The following is a 17,320-nucleotide window of genomic DNA, read 5'->3' on the forward strand; positions in this document are numbered from 1 at the left end:
AGCCGAGCCATGTTGCAGTAGTACAACTGCGGCGGCTGGTCGGCAAGCGGTTAAAAAGTCAGGTTTCTGTGATGTGAATAAAATGAGACAAAGATAAATCATTTCAGAACTTTTTCCACTTTTTATGTGACCTATAAACTGTACAAATCAATTTAAAAAAAAAAAAGGAAATCTTTTAGGGGGGGGGAGTAAAAATAAAAAACTAAAATAATGTGGTTGCATAAGTGTGCACACCCTCTTATAACTGGGGATGTAGTTGTGTTCAAAATTAAACAATCACATTAAAACTCATGTTAAATAGGAGTCAGTACACACCTATCATCATTTAAAGTGCCTCTGATTAACCTATAATAAAAGTTCAGCTGTTCTAGTAGGTCTTTCCTGACATTTTCTTAGTCGCATACTACAACTAAAGCCATGGTCTGCAGAGAGCTTCCAAAGCATCAGAGGGATCTCCTTGTTAAAAGATATCAGTCAGGAGAAATATACAAAAGAATTTCCAAGGTATTAGATATACCATGGAACACAGTGAAGACCGTCATTATCAAGTGGAGAAAATATGGCACAACAGTGACATGACCAAGAACTGGACGCCCCTCCAAAATTGATGAAAAGACGAGAAGAAAACTGGTCAGGGAGGCTGTCAAGAGGCCTACAGCAACATTAAAGGAGCTGCAGGAATATCTGGCAAGTACTGGCTGTGTGGTACATGTGACAACAATCTCCCATATTCTTCATATGTCTGGTCTATGGGGGTAGAGTGGCAAGACGGAAGCCTTTTTTTTACAAAGAAAAACATCCAAGCCCAGCTAAATTTTGCAAAAACACATCTGAAGTCTCCCAAAAAGCATGTGGGAAAATATGTTATGGTCTGATGAAACCAAGGTTGAACTTTTGGACCATAATTCCAAAATATATGTTTGGCGCAAAAACAACACTGCACATCACCAAAAGAACATCATGCACACTGTGAAGCATGGTGGAGCCAGCATCATGCTTTGGGGTTGTTTTTCTTCAGCTGGAACCCGAGCCTTAGTCAAGGTAGAGGGAATTATGAATAGTTCCAAATACCAGTCAATAAAAACCTTCAGGCTTCTGCTAGAAAGCTGAACATGAAGAGGAATGGATTTTATTGAAAGGCAGGGAACTTATATAGATCCCAAAACAATGGACATCTCCTTATAGTGATCACATAAGCCTAAAACATGGAGAAATAGCTCAATGATATGGAGCAGACTCATCCAACACTGACGCGTCTCGTAAACAAAGACTTCAACTGCTCCAGCTGAAGTCTTTGTTGACGAAACAGGTCCTCTTTACAGAGAGATGTGTAGTCAATAAGACCCCATGTCTCTCCTCTGCAATGGAAAGAAAAAAAAAAAAACATTGATCTAATGCTTTAACCACATGATCCCTGGAACATTTACCCCCCTTCCTGACCAGGCCATTTTTTTGCGATACGGCACTGCGTTATTTTAACGCGACAACTGCGTGGTCATGTGCCGCTGTACCCAAATAAAATTGTATGTCTTTTTTTTTTCCCCACAAATAGAGCTTTGTTTTGGTGGTATTTGATCACCTCTGCGGTTTTTATTATTTGCGCTATAAACAAAAAAAAAAAAGACCAACAGTTTTGAAAAAAGAAAACAATATTTTTTACTTTCTGCTATAAAACATATCCAAAAAAATAAAAAAAAATAAAATTTCTTTATCAATGTAGGCCAATATGTATTCTGCTACATGTTTGTGGTAACAAATAAGAAATCAAATCCCAATAAGCGTATATTGATTTGCGCAAAAGTTATAGGGTCTACAAACTATGGGATATATTTATTTATTTATATTTATTTTTACTAGTAATGGCAGCAATCAGTGACTTATAGTGGAGACTAGAATATTGCGGACGACAATTCGGACACTAATTGACACTTTTTGGGGACCAGTGACACTTATACAGTGATCAGTGCTAAAAAATATGCACTGTCACTGTACTAATGACACTGACTGGGAAAGGGTTAACATCAGGGGCGATCAAAGGGTTAAATGTGTGCCTATCCTGTGTTTGTGTACTGTGGGGGAGTTTTCTTTTTACTAGGGGATGGCATAGATCCTTATTCCTGCTTTGCAGAGACACAGGATTCATGCCTAAGCTCCTGACAGAACGGTAATCTGCCTTGTTTACATAGACTGCCGTTCTGCCTGTGTACTGAACAAAAGGTGGATGCCTGCAGACATCAAGTCCGTGGTACTCGCCGCTGGAATCCCACTGTGTGTGATCAGGGGCGGGGGGGTGAGGCGCTGGCAGCGCTGGAGCAGTCTAACTCGGATCACATATATACAGGTGCATTTTAAAGAAATTGAAAATTGTCACAAAGTTAATTTATTTCAGTAATTCAATTCGAAAAGTGAAAGTCGTATATTATATAGATACATTACACACAGAGTGATATATTTCAAGCATTTCTTTCTTTTAATTTTGATGATTTTGGCTTACAGCTAGTGAAAACCCAAAATTCAATATCTCAGTAAATTAGAATATTACATAAGACCAATAAAAAAAAAAACATTTTTTTAATACAGAAATGTTGGCTTGGTGAAAAGTCTGTCCATGTACAGTATAGTATGCACTCAATACTTGGTCGGGGCTCCTTTTGCATGAATTACGGCATCAATGCGGTGTGACATGGAAGCGATCAGCCTTTGGCACTGCTGAGCTGTTATGGAAGCCCAGGTTGCTTTGATAGCGGCCTTCAGCTTCTCTGCATTGTTGGGTCTGGTGTCTCTCATCTTCCTCTTGACAATACCCCTTAGATTCTCTATGGGGTTTAGGTCAGGCAAGTTTGCTGGCCAATCAAGCACATTGATACCATGAAGATCATGTGACCAGGTATTGGTAGTTTTGGCAGTGTGGGCAGGTGTCAAGTCCTGCTGGAAAATGACTTGATAAAACACAGTGGACCAACACCAGCAGATGACATGGCTCCCCAAATCATCACTGACTATGTAAACTTCACACTGGACCTCATTCAACCTGGATTCTGTGCCTCTCCACTCCTCCGCCAGGCTCTGGGACCTTGAGGTCCAGTGTGAAGTTTCCACTGTCAGTCAGTCATAATTTGGGGAGCCATGTCATCTGCTGGTGTTTTATCAAGACCTCCTCGGAGGGGGAGGAAGAGACATCCGCCTCATACGCACAGACGTGCAGACTTCTCTTCCACCCCCTGCGAGGAAGTCTGTTGCAGCCAGGATCGGCATGGATTAAACTACAGGGGTCTCATACATGAGATTGAGTTAGACAAGAAACTACCTGTCTATGCGGCATACAGCAGCCATTTTTCCAACCATAGAATGTGAAGTCCATTGGGTACTTGCATTTACAGCTTGGTTGCTACTAGTAACAAACATCCACCATGTCACCCTGCTGCCAGACCTCCATCTATCACCTCAGAGACAATGAACAGTCATTTGTGTTGTTTTGTTTATTGGAGGATATAACTTGGTTGAGGGAAAGGGGATATGGGATGCCCATAGAACATATTGCTTTGCCATCATATTAAAGAAATTGGTTGAATAGGTTGAGCCTTGAAGTACTGATGCACATATAATATCACCAGTCACTTGCCCTGCATCCCCATGCAGACTATTTCTCCTCCTCTGGGTATCTCCTGCAGACTGTTGCTCCCAGGACTTCTAACCTCCTGCACAAACGTCACTGTAGATCATTATCTTCCCTGTCACATCCTCTTCTATAAGCCAGTGAGGCCGCTCTAAACAGTCCCAAATGCTGGCTGCTAAAGAGGCTGTTACTAGGCTAGAGGTCTGCAGTACCTCTCCACGGCGGCCTAGTAATTTAGTAGCATGTGTTGCTTGAAGGACTACTGTTCCCAGCAAGTCCGGCCTGCAAACCCTGCGCCCTCCGGCTGCATAGACTCGATACTTTCCCCACAGTCCCTCCTCTGGCCTCGCACCCAGCTCCCCTGGCATGCTTCACCCAGAACTCCACTGCGTTCCACTCACCGACCTTTTCCTGCCCCGAGTCCATGATGGAGAACTTTATCTGGACATAAGTTCCGACAGCTTCTCCAGCCCCTCTGTTCCAGGACTCTTCATCCATGACCGTGTAAGGACGAAGCTCCCTCCCAGCTCTCCCGGGCTCCTCTACGATCGGCGCACCCCCCCCGATGGAGATGGCCTCCCGCTGCTGCCTAGTACTCCATTCTCTACTTCTCCCGGCCAACGACTCCTCCCCAGTGGGCTCAGACCTCAGGTTATATGGGAGGCCTGCCCCCTGCCAATACCAAGTGGGGATTGGTCAGGGCTCCTCATATGAGCTGCCTGCCACTCCAGTTCCTGGCCCTACCCCTCTTCCAGGACAATCCTCTGAAAGCAGGGGAGGCACCCAAGTACTGAAGCACAGGTGGTCACACCCACCGCCACACCAACCACTCCCTTCCCTCTAGATCAAAACAAGCAGGCCCAGCCTGAAGCATAGACCTGCCTAAATTTACCTGCACTGGGAGTTTCCTGTACAAAAAAATCCTACTCTAGCACCTACCTACGGTAGAGGGTGCTAAACAGGTTTTACCTTGAGTGAGTCCCCCTATTTGGCTGCATTGTATCATATGCTTACTCCTCCCAGAGCTGGCTGCACTTGACTTTTTTCTCCCCCTCCACGCTGTGGAATGGGCACGCTATGCTTTCCATTCTGGCCGTGTACCAATAGGAACCCCTGAAGAAGCTGTTGGCAAAACGCGTAGTGATCCATTGGTGTTGGTCCGGTTCTGTCACTTGGCCCTCCACATGGAAGACTATCATATACTTATCTTTACATATAATAAGTTACTGATTTATGGGCCATCTGAATAGGTTTCTCTGTACATTTTGTTATTGGATAGGTGGGAGGCTGTTATATCTATGTAGAATGCACAATTCCTCTCAATATGTTTTTATGACATTTTATAATTGTTACAATAAACCTTTAAATTGTATACATATGTGAGTACTCTTTTCCCACTTGGGTCTATAGTAGCAAGTCATATATCAAAAGAGGGCCCACCAGCCTACCGCGTAATATCCAAAGCACCATTTATTTAAAGTAGAAATAGGTAATCATACTCCCAATTTTGAATGCATAAAAGGCCCATCTCAAATACAGGGAAATACATCAACCAGAACCACTGTACAGGCCCCACGTCAGCTCAGATGCCATCCAACTACCTTACCACCAACGCTGACACGTTTCGAGGGTACTCCCTCTTCCTCAAAGCTCTGTTGCACAGTTTTGGACCACCCCTGCCTGAGGAGGGCTACAAGGCTTGGTATACATGTGATGTCTTGGATGTTTCCAGTGGTCGGGAATATTTGCCATCCACGCTCATTAGAGGTTTTACATTTGAGCACAGAAGAATTTAAATGAAAAATGTATGAAAATATTTATAGTGAAAGGAAAGACACATACAAGAGAGGTACAACAGCTGCACACCCCAAAACAATTTGTGTAACACGGAAAGGTTCCCCCAGGGGGGCTTTAAAACAGCCATTCAAGCAATTCAGAGAGGAATTTTGTAAAAATATTTTATTAAAAACGTGGGGTCAATAGCATGTTGCCATATCAGGTGGTATAATCTGGTTAGATAACAAAAACATTTTGCATTTACAGAAAGCAAACACAAAGTTACAGCATCACATATCATTGGTCTGTTGTGACGATGCGCTGACGCGTTTCGACCCATAGGTCGCTTCAGGGCTTGGTTTGCTATAAAGAGATATATTCAGTATCTCAAAAGAAGGATATATTCCAACATGTATTTAATTCCGTATATACAAGGTATAGTTACCACTGAAAGGTGAAAAGAGAGATCCCCTGACCAGAAATTTAAAACCATTGGAAGATCCCCGGGGGTCCATAACCATTCGTGTCCCAAAGGCGGGAAAATCTTTTTAGCTTACATATAACATTATACTCAGTATCACCTTAACAATATCAAGTCTTAAAAAGTAATAACAGGACTATAGGAAAGAAAAGAACAGGAGCTTACAATCAACTGATTCCACTTTATCGCAACAATAAACAGGTTACAGTATTGATAAGGACAGAATAATCTCCAAGTACAAAATGTCTGATTCAGAAAAAAGATTAATACACGTTCATGTGGTTGGTACACAGCTCACCTGGTGACAATTGCTCACGCCACGGGTAGTCTCTTTCATCTCTGCAAGTTCTCCCTTGGGCCTCTTTCATTTTTGACTTCCTGTGCCACCCCACTAATCAAAGTGACCTCCTTAGGCCAGCATGAATGGATATACAATAGGATTTCTTATCTTACACAGTGGTTGATAACTATAAGTGAGTCTACCAATTAAGAGCAAACAAATATTAATATTATATAAGTATATACACTGATTCATTTAAAAGATATACAAACTAATGTTATATATGATTTTTGTCACAAAGTTGTAGATTTTCCTCCCATTTTGTTCTGAGGAAGCAGACTGGTCTCTGCGAAACGTGTCAGTTTTAAGACTATCACCATTTCACTGTGATTTCCAGCCTGTTTATGGTGGAATGATGTTCTTTCCACTTATAGCCCCAACAGTGCTCACTGGAACATTTAGTTCCAGAAATTACAGAATTTTAGAAATCCTTCTGTACTCTTGAATAATACAGAGAATTATTTTTTGAAATACTAACTCTATATTAAGTTTGGTGACATATGCCATTTTCAGTTACATTATGGAGCCATATTCCTATGTTATACCCAGACATGTTGTCTTTTGTTCTGCTTTTGAACTTGCCTTTGTAATTTGTTAAATTCCAATAAACAAATTTGACAAACAAATTAAAATAAAATAAAAATCCTTCTATAACCAATGCCATAAGTATGTTTTGCAACAATAAGTTTGCGAAGGTCTTGAGAGAGCTCTTTGCTTTTACCCATCATGAGATGTTTCTTGTGTGACACCTCGGTAATGAGACACCTTTTTATAGGCTATCAGTTGAGACTGAACCAGCTGATATTAATTTGCACTGACAAGGGGCATGATTGCGTTCTAATTACTGATAGATTTCAGCTGGTGTCTTGGCTTTGCACCTCCATTTCTTAATGTGTTCAATACTTTTTCCCTGTGTCATTCCATCTTATTACACAAAACGTAATTTCTGAACTTATTTGATTTGGTGTCTTTGTATGTATGGATTGCATGGGCTGTTACTGACATGTGGTGAGAATTTCATGCCAACAGCATCTTTAGAAATATGGAAAGTGTGAAATATGGAAAGTCCCTCACGCTACCAAGTGAATAAACTATAAAAAAGTGAATAAACTATAAAAAAGTGATAAATTAAACTGCTGCTGGACCTATAGTGTACACAGTGCACATAAATAAAGGTAAGTATAAAGTGATCTGTGCAACTTTTAGGTCAAAATAACAAAAGTAATCAAAATTCAAATGATCAATAACAGTGGCGTGCTAAATGTCCTAAATGGTAATGCAAAATATTAGTAAATAAAGTAGAGACAGAAAGCCCAAAAATATCCTTCAAAGTATCGGTGAAACAGTCCTTCCAATTATATTTCTTTAAAAAAAAATTCCCGTGACTTCACACAATTGCTTAGTGCTCACAGAACTCTCACCTCTATGTGATGTTAGATCAGCCTTATAGGTATCCTGTGGTGATGGTGGGCTTCCACTTCCAGACTCGCGATAACCAGGTCGCTCAGAGTGCCGTATGTATGTGGTGTTGGATCAGCCTTAGAAGTATCCTATGCCAATGGTGGGCTTCCACTTCCAAACTCCCGATCGTCAGGTAGCTCAAAGTTCCGGATGCCATATGAGATTAAAATAAATTCCTCCCATAGTGTAAAATGTTTAAACAACTAAGAATTTATTAAAAGCCAAATGGATTCTTACACAGGTTTAAAAAGTGTATGTAAAGTGCAACAACAGCGTTCCAGACGCCTCTTACGTCACTTCCGGTCCGCTCTGTGTCATCAGAGTCCCCTGATGTCCCATGGTGAAGTCATGGGTCGTGACGTAACGCGTAGGGCATGGCCATAAACACAGAGCTTCTTTCTGTCTCTACTTTATTTACTAATATTTTGAATTACTATTTAGGACATTTAGCACGCCACTGTTATTGATCATTTTGAATTTTGATTACTTTTGTTATTCTAATCTAGAAGTTGCGCTGATCACTTTATACTTAACTTTAGAAATATATTTACCTAGAAAAATGGTGATGTGTTCAAAATGTATTTTACCCGCTGTATATATTTACCAAGATGACCAGCGGATGGTAATGTGGGTAGTAATATGGGCTGTATCAATCTACCATTTCTTTATTTTTGTGTTGACTATTGTGATATACATTTTATGTGTTTTAAAACTTTGTAATGACCATTATTTTTTATTCATTCTAATATATGATGTACTCATTATAGTTGGCACCTCTAAAGTCCCACTTATTGGACCTGTTGTACTTACTTAAAGGATTTGTTTTTCTTTGATCGAAAAATACTCTATACAGTCCAAACTATTCCATCATTTTAAACTAATCTGTTTTAAAAATATCCATTTATGTTCCTTCCACATTTGAAGACCATTTGAGCATGAAGTAAAGCCTTTCCCAATCACATCTAATATTTTTCACACCTCTGTCCTCTCCTCTCCTCTAGGGCGGACCAGCCATTAGGATGAGCGCCTGGGGTGCGGGGCCTACTCACCCATGCATGTGGGAGAACATTTCTCACCTGTGCACGCTCATCAATGCCCAGGGCCAGGTAGACCCGCGGTCATGTTAAACTCAACTTTATGGCGAAACCACGACTTATGCCGTGTACACACGGGCGGACTTTTCGACCAGACTGGTCCGACGGAACCAATCCGTCGGACAATCCGACCGTGTGTGGGCTTCATCGGACCCGCAGCTGACTTTTTCGGTTGAAAATCAGATGGACTTTAGATTTAAAACATGTTTCAAATCTTTCAAATCTAAAATGTTGATAAATATACAAAAAAAAAAGATTGAAGATATCCATCCCATAAATGTCTTCATTATCAAGATATTTAAAACTATTAAATCGGAGTACACCTAAATATTAAAAACAAACACGTTTTACCATAATAATGTGATTTCAAAAAACATTTTCAATGTTATTAATTTTGCAGAATTGATTAAAATAATCTCTGGTGATCCTGCCATGAAGGTCTTTGTTCCTGCTATAAGGTGACAACACTCGTCTCCCAGTTGTGCTCCTGAGTTGTCACCCTGTCACATTGGCTCAGCGTAGAGACTATAAATGGCGGTTTCCACACACATGACACAGGCGTGGTGTCCGTTGGTGTCATCATTAGACATGTGCATTAGTTTTTGTCCGAATGCATTTTTGTCCGCATTTCGGGGATTTTCGTGTTCATTTTAACAAACAATAACGAACGCGCAGAATCCGAAATCCGAAAGATCCGAAATAAAAAATGATTTATTTTCGCTTTGTTGCGGCAACAGTTCGATATAGATAGAAGATTCGACATGACTGTGACAATAGAAATCTGTGTCTATCGAATCTAAGGTTGAATGTCGACAATGTCGATGACGAAACGCATAAGGCGGAGCCACGCACTTACGTCATACCCGGTAGTGACAGGGAGCTTGGAGCGCAGCTGAGGCGCATGCTGAGAGCCGTTGGCACTGATCGCTCCCTGGACACCGCTATTGACCATACGCTGTAGTGTGTGAATTTTAGCTAGTTCCCTTGGTGGGAATTATTTGTTTTTAAATTTAGTTTTGAAATTAAAGTTTTTTAAATTACTACACTATGAGAGCCCTGCCTGACCATAAGAAGCCAGTGTACCATCTCCTGGATATGGTGTTGGAGGCTGTGCTGAATAGAGGATCCATGCGGACGTTCTGACCCGATACAGGAGGCCATCCACCTTTATTATTACATGCCCATCACCCCTGTAGGGGTATCAAGAGCTGGTGAGTGGGGACCCTTAAGGGGAATCACAGAAGTCACTGGATTTTGATGAAGCACAAGAGTCACATTTCTGTATGAACACTTTGCCATTTTGGAGCTTCACTTTTATTTTTATTTTTTCTATTCATCATTTATACATATATTTTTTGCTTGTTTTTTTTCACATTGCTGCTTTTTACATTGCTGATTTGGACACTTACCACTTGGAACTATTTCTGTTACTCACGGTTAATTTTTGGATGCCATTATCTCTGCTGATAGTAGGGGAATTTTTGGGTGATATTCCCCCTTTTTCTTGTTGCTAGCAGGATTATTGTATACATTATTGAATACATTACGGTTAGCGGTATTGCACACATTGCAATACTAGTACAGTTTGATGCATTGTTGATACTATATTCACTGATACACGGTCATTGTGGTACATATACCGTACATATAATATTTATTTTTGTATTACACTTAGTTATTTCACCCCAATTACTTTAGGTGGTTTAGAGCACTACACACTTAGGTGGTGAATCTATGTCTGTGTGTACATAGGGATTCCATTCCCACTAGAATAGGGATCACTGCTTACCCCATACCTTCATTTATCTGCGGTTGAATGTGCCTAACCTAACTCTATTATTCGACATAGAGAGAAATGATTCGACATTCTAGAGACATGAAGATTTGACGATGCAGCTAAAAAAATATGATCGCTGCGAGCGGACATTTATGGTCAAATGCTCCGCCCATAGGCTATAGAAGAATTCTAATGTTGGTTGACTAGTAATAATAATTAATAAATATAATTATTACTAGTGTCATACAACATTGGAATTCTACTATAGCTTGTAGGCGGAACATTCGACCGGAAATGTACGATTGTGGCATTGTACAGTTTAGCTGCTCCATCAAATCTTCTTAGAACATTCAACAGACACCATAAGCCTTCAATGACAGATTCGACCTTCAATTCGGATTTTCGGATGAAACATAATAAATAAAAACAAATTTTCGGGAGTAACTAAATTAATTAATTTTTCGGACAAAAAAGCAACTCCGAAACGAAATATTTCAGTGTGCACATGTCTAGTCACCATTAGGATAAATACCATTCACCACCTCTGGGGTGCATGGCAACATGAAGTGGCTGCAGGAGATCAGCAGCCCTGAGATGTAACACAGAAGAGGTTCTTCAATCACAGGACTGGCTGACCAGAGATGGACTTCCTGAACTGACTGCACATCATTAATTTGGTTCAGATTCCTGAGAATGACTACAGTGGACCGAGCCAACAGATTGTGTGTCAGCGGGGCCCCTTGTGGTCTACACCAGGGCCACATGTGACAGGGTGACAACACAGGAGCACAATGTGGATACAATTGTCGCCGCATAATAGGAAGTGTCTGAACAAGGACATTTATGGTGGGATCATCAGGGATTCCTTTAATAGAGGCTGAAAAAAAAGGCATTTAGCAACAAGAGTGTATTTACACATGTTGTATGACTCCTGTTATTTTTATTTATTTGCACTGAATAGGATGATATCTTTGGCCAGCTTTCCAATACTGGGCTGACTCTCCAGGATCCGGTTCTTCTCCTCATCACTGGTGTCCTCCAGATCATCAACCACCACAATTACATTTTCCTTCCCTGTGTATAAAGACATAATTTTACATCCAATACATACACGATGTCCATGGAAAAATGTTTGTATAAGAGCAATGGAGCAGATGGGATAACAGTAGCAGCAGTAGGAATAGTAGTAGTTGGGTTAGTAGCAGGAGTAGGAATAGCAGTAGGGATAGCAGTAGGGATGAGCCGAACACCGCTGGGTTTGATTCGTACCAGTACATGCGAACCGGCAAAAAGTTCGAGCAAACATGCAAACCCTATTAAAGTCTATATAAGAGCTCTTATATAGACAAGGGCGGGTCACCCGGTGAAGTAACTGGGTGAACCCACCCCCTTCTGATGTCATGTGACACACTGACTGCACTGTATTATATATGCTACACTGCCTGCACGCTCTATCCACTAACTTCCCTGCATAATCTATCTCCATTAATTCACACTATACTCGGCCGCCGTGTAAGCAGCCTCATATAGTGTGGGGGGCGTGGACTTAGCCCCTGAGCCATGATTGGCCAAAGGCACCCTGCTCTCACTGTACATTGCGCTGTGATTGGCCAAAGCATACAGGTCAGGTGCATGCTTTGGCCAATCAGCAGCTTTCAATGCACTGCAATCCCGCAGTGCATTATGGGGCGCTCCGCACTGGGTGAACGTCCCGCGAGTGCCCCATTTGTTCGTTTGTTCTACGAACAAAGGAACATCTAATGTTCGAGTCTAACTTACGTTCGACTCGAACATCAAGCCCATCACTAAATAGCAGTAGTTGAGGTATTAGCTGTAGTAGGAATAGTAGTAGCTGTAGTAAGGATAGTCATAGTTATGGTAGTAGCTGTAGTAGGAATAGTAGTTTGGGTAGTAGCTGCAATAGGAATAGTAGACGCAGTAGAGCAGGTAAGTATAACATGTTTGTTTTTTTTTTGTTTTTTTAATAATTTTTAATAATACTTTAAGAGCCCTTTCACACTGACAGCGCGGCTGCGTTAGTGGGGTAAAAAGCATTATTCGGCCGGTAGCGGGGTTAAAAGCGCTCCACTAGCACCCGAAAAGCACCTCTAAAACGACAGTAAAATGCCGCTAAAACTAGCAGCGATTTACCGTTGTTTTAGAGGCACATTTCAGCTGCTAGCGGGGCGCTTTAAACCCGCTAGCGATCGAATAAAGGGTTAAAAGCGCCGCTGCCAAGGTGCTTTGCAGGCGTTTTGGCAGCGCTGCTTATTGATTTCAATGGGCAGGGGCACTTTAAGAGCGGTGTATACACCACTCCTAAAGTCCTGTTTGCAGGACTTTTTTTGACGTCCTGCCAGCGCAGCACCCCAGTGTGAAAGCACTCGGGACTGCAGATGAGGCATTTTTCAGGCACTTTACAGGCACTATTTTTAGCACTAAAGCACCTGAAAAATGCCTCCAATGTGAAAGGTGTCTAATGCCGCGTACACATGAGCGGACTTTACGCTGGACTTTATGACGGACTTTCCGAATGAACAGACTTGCCTACACACAATCCACCAAAGTCTGTCGAATTTGTACGTGATGACGTACGACCGGACTAAAACAAGGAAGTTCATAGCCAGTAGCCAATAGCTGCCCTAGCGTGGCTTTTTGTCCATCGAACTAGCATACAGACGAGCGGACTTTTCGACCAGACTCGAGTTCGACAGATAGATTTAAAACATGTTTCAAATCTAAGTCCGTCCAACTTTTGAGCAAACAAAGTCCGCTGGAGCCCACACACGATCGAATTGTCCGACGAAATCCCGTCCACCGGGCAAAGTCTGCCGTAAAGTTCGCTCGTGTGTATGCGACATTAGGCTTTAGAGCCCCTTTAAACTGTAAAGCGCTTGTACACATGCCGCTACAAAAATTATACCTCATCAAGTGAATGGGCCCTGCAATCACATGTAATGCACGTGATTGTGGCTTAGTAATGCAGAATTTACAGGGTTAAAACATGCAGTGAGGAGGTGCCATATCTCCTTCTCACTGCTTGTCAAATGCCTGTAAAATGTGGTCTGCCGCAGATTGCATTTTAGAGGGTCTGCTGCAAGTGTAAACTTGAATTGGCTTGCAAAACATACATAACAGAACATCAGCCAAGATACCTGTCTATTTTATGAATTAGCTACATATATGATGACCTCTTACCTAGGCATTTAAACATATAGTTCAGCTCTTCATCATATAAGGAGTCGGTGACGTCGACAATGTTGATCCGTCCTCTGTTCTTGGTGTGATATAAAATAACAAATGTGCACCCAAAGACGGCGTCCATGAACTGCTGCTTCCCATTGTTGGAGATGTAGTGAGGAAGGACAGTGCACACTGTGTCACGGAAGGGCTCCGAATATAGCTGCTTGATAAGCCATTCATAGTCACTTTCTGATGACCTTGAAAAGATCCCAACCTTTTGATATCTTTGAAGATACCACTATACAGTGTAATAAAAAAAAAATCAAAATAATAATCATTAGATAACAAAAAACTGAAATTATTGTATATTAAACTATATAAATGACTACTGAGCAGACAATGCCCTTGGGTTGCGTTGGAATACAGTATTCATGTATTCTGTGCAACAACTACATCAGCCAGTAGATCAGTGGTTCTCAACCTGCGGGTCGGGACCCCCTCGGGGGTCGAATGACGATTTGCCAGGGGTCACCGAATCCTGGGCTGTTCCTGAAGCCCGCACCCCTCTCCCAGCCTTTTTGCAGTTGCCCAGCTGGGCTGTTCCTGGAGCCTGTGGTCGCCCACCGCATGACTGGGAGGCAGAGACTAGAGGTCAGCTGACTGGTGAGGAATGTGAAGTGGGAGGGGCTGGAGGAGACACCATCTCCTGATTTCGGCATAGGTGTCACTGCTATGAGACACCACAAAGTCAGAGACATAGTGAAGCCGGAGACACAGTGAGTAACACTACCTGTGATTATAGTTGCCATTAAAAGTCCTCACTACAGTTCTCAGATCAGCAGATGACCTCGATCAAGGGCACCCAAGTTGACTTAACAGAACGCCCCCCAGCACTGCCACTCATCCCATTCCCCCACCCCCCACCAAGCAGTAAGAGAAGGAATAAAAATATAGAATACATGGAAGGGAGAGGATAAGAGGGGGAGGAACAAAGATAAAGGGAATAAAAGAGAAAGAACAAGAAAGACGGCTAGTGAGAGGGATGGGGGAAAAAAACAAGAAATTAGGATATAGAGATATACAGTACCTGACCGCGAGATTGTGTTTCCAGCGCGATACCATCGCGCTGGTTCTCGGCGACAGGGTACTGTGAATGTCGCGCTGGCTCGCTCATCGGGAAAGGAAAACGTTGTTTTCCTCCCGCGATGAGTGACAGGCAGCGCTGACAGCTGTCTAGTATGAATCCTGAGGCGGGAACACCGCGCCAAATTTTAAATGAAAAAACCGGCGTGGGTTCCCCCCTCGGGGGCATACCAGGCCCTTAGGTCTGGCATGGATTGTAAGGGGAACCCCCTATGCCGAAAAATCGGCGTGGGGGTCCCCCCCAAATCCATACCAGACCCTTATCCGAGCACGCAGCCCGGCCGGCCAGGAAGGGGGGTGGGGACGAGCGAGCGCCCCCCCCCCCTCCTGAGCCGTACCAGGCCGCACGCCCTCAACATGGGGGGGTGGGTGCCTTGGGGGAGGGGGGCGCCCTGCGGCCCCCCCACCCCAAAGCACCTTGTCCCCATGTTGATGAGGACAAGGGCCTCTTCCCGACAACCCTGGCCGTTGGTTGTCGGGGTCTGCGGGCGGGGGGCTTATCGGAATCCGGGAGCCCCCCCTTAATAAGGGGGCCCCCAGATCCCGGCCCCCCACCCTGTGTGAACGAGTTTGGGGTACATGGTACCCCTACCCATTCACCTAGGCAAAAGTGTCAATATAAAAAAAACACACTACACAGGTTTTAAGAATAATTTATTAGTCAGCTCCGGGGTCTTCTTCCGACTTCGGGGGGACTCCTTCTGACTTCTCCCGGTGTTCGGCCTCTTCTCCCGGGCCCCGCCGCTATCTTCTTCCAGCTCTATTGCCAGCGAGGGGCCCGGTCTGCTGCCGCTGTCTTGTCGCCGCTGTCTTGTCGCCGCTGTCTCGCCGCCGCCGCTGTCTCTCTGCTTCTTCTCTTCTTCTCTTCTTTTCTTCTTCCCCGAAGTTGACACGACGCTCTCTCCGGCTCGAATGCTGTGTGCGAGCTGCGGAGCCATTTATATAGGCGGTAACCCCGCCCCCTTACGACGTCATGGTCCCAGCATGCGCAGGGACTCTGGGGCCACGCCCCCTTATGACGCCAGAGTCCCTGCGCATGCTGGGACCATGACGTCGTAAGGGGGCGGGGTTACCGCCTATATAAATGGCTCCGCAGCTCGCACACAGCATTCGAGCCGGAGAGAGCGTCGTGTCAACATCGGGGAAGAAGAAAAGAAGAAAAGAAGAGAAGAAGAGAAGAAGCGGAGAGACAGCGGCGGCGGCGAGACAGCGGCGACAAGACAGCGGCGACAAGACAGCGGCAGCAGACCGGGCCCCTCGCTGGCAATAGAGCTGGAAGAAGATAGCAGCGGGGCCCGGGAGAAGAGGCCGAACACCGGGAGAAGTCGGAAGGAGTCCCCCCGAAGTCGAAAGAAGACCCCGGAGCTGACTAATAAATTATTCTTAAAACCTGTGTAGTGTGTTTTTTTTATATTGACACTTTTGCCTAGGTGAATGGGTAGGGGTACCATGTACCCCAAACTCGTTCACACAGGGTGGGGGGCCGGGATCTGGGGGCCCCCTTATTAAGGGGGGGCTCCCGGATTCCGATAAGCCCCCCGCCCGCAGACCCCGACAACCAACGCCCAGGGTTGTCGGGAAGAGGCCCTTGTCCTCATCAACATGGGGACAAGGTACTTTGGGGTGGGGGGGCCGCAGGGCGCCCCCCTCCCCCAAGGCACCCACCCCCCCATGTTGAGGGCGTGCGGCCTGGTACGGCTCAGGAGGGGGGGGCGCTCGCTCGTCCCCACCCCCCTTCCTGGCCGGCCGGGCTGCGTGCTCGGATAAGGGTCTGGTATGGATTTGGGGGGGACCCCCACGCCGATTTTTCGGCATAGGGGGTTCCCCTTACAATCCATGCCAGACCTAAGGGCCTGGTATGCCCCCGAGGGGGGAACACACGCCAGTTTTTTCATTTAAAATTTGGCGCTGTGTTCCCGCCTCAGGATTCATACTAGACAGCTGTCAGCGCTGCCTGTCACTCATCGCGGGAGGAAAACAACGTTTTCCTTTCCCGATGAGTGAGCCATCTCGGCGCTGGCTCCTGCGACGGGGCTCGTAGGTGTCAAATCTCGCCGAGAAGTGCGGCGAGATTGACACAATATCGCGGTCACCTACTGTAAGAGGGAAAGAAAGGAGAACAAAGAAAGAGTGGTACATCCTAAAATGTACTATAAAGGGGTTTTAATACTGTACAAGTGGAAGGGACTCAGGGAGCACTATATGTCCATGGGTTAGGGGCGCAAATTACTTGTTTTGCCTTGGGTGCTGACAACCCACGCTACGAAAATAATTTTACTGTTAGGGGTCCCCACAACTCGGGAAATTTTATCAAGGGGTCACAGCACTAGATAGGTTGAGAACCACTGCAGTAGATGGTAGCGTTGATAAGTTTGCAGATGCATGTACTGTAAACTCTATATCTTTCTCTGTTATAAAGTTCCTGTTTCCTGTCTGCAGTTAAGTAGCA

The 17,320-nt window shown here is 44.2% G+C and overlaps 1 protein-coding gene across 1 annotated transcript in view; it reads right to left on the reverse strand.

Moving 5' to 3' along the window:
- Positions 1-11,344: 11,344 nt before the first annotated feature.
- Positions 11,345-17,320, reverse strand: part of LOC141147916 (uncharacterized) — a 42,286-nt gene continuing 36,310 nt past the window's right edge. Inside the window, exons 7-8 of the mRNA XM_073635075.1 lie at positions 13,744-14,026; positions 11,345-11,619 (exon numbers count right to left, since the gene is read on the reverse strand). Of these exons, the coding sequence (XP_073491176.1) occupies positions 11,486-11,619; positions 13,744-14,026 (417 nt within the window). The 3' untranslated portion in view covers positions 11,345-11,485. The remainder of the gene's footprint in view (positions 11,620-13,743; positions 14,027-17,320) is intronic.

The sequence above is a fragment of the Aquarana catesbeiana genome, linkage group LG06, assembly GCF_042186555.1.
Source record: "Aquarana catesbeiana isolate 2022-GZ linkage group LG06, ASM4218655v1, whole genome shotgun sequence".
In the NCBI taxonomy this organism is placed as follows: Eukaryota; Metazoa; Chordata; class Amphibia; order Anura; family Ranidae; genus Aquarana; species Aquarana catesbeiana.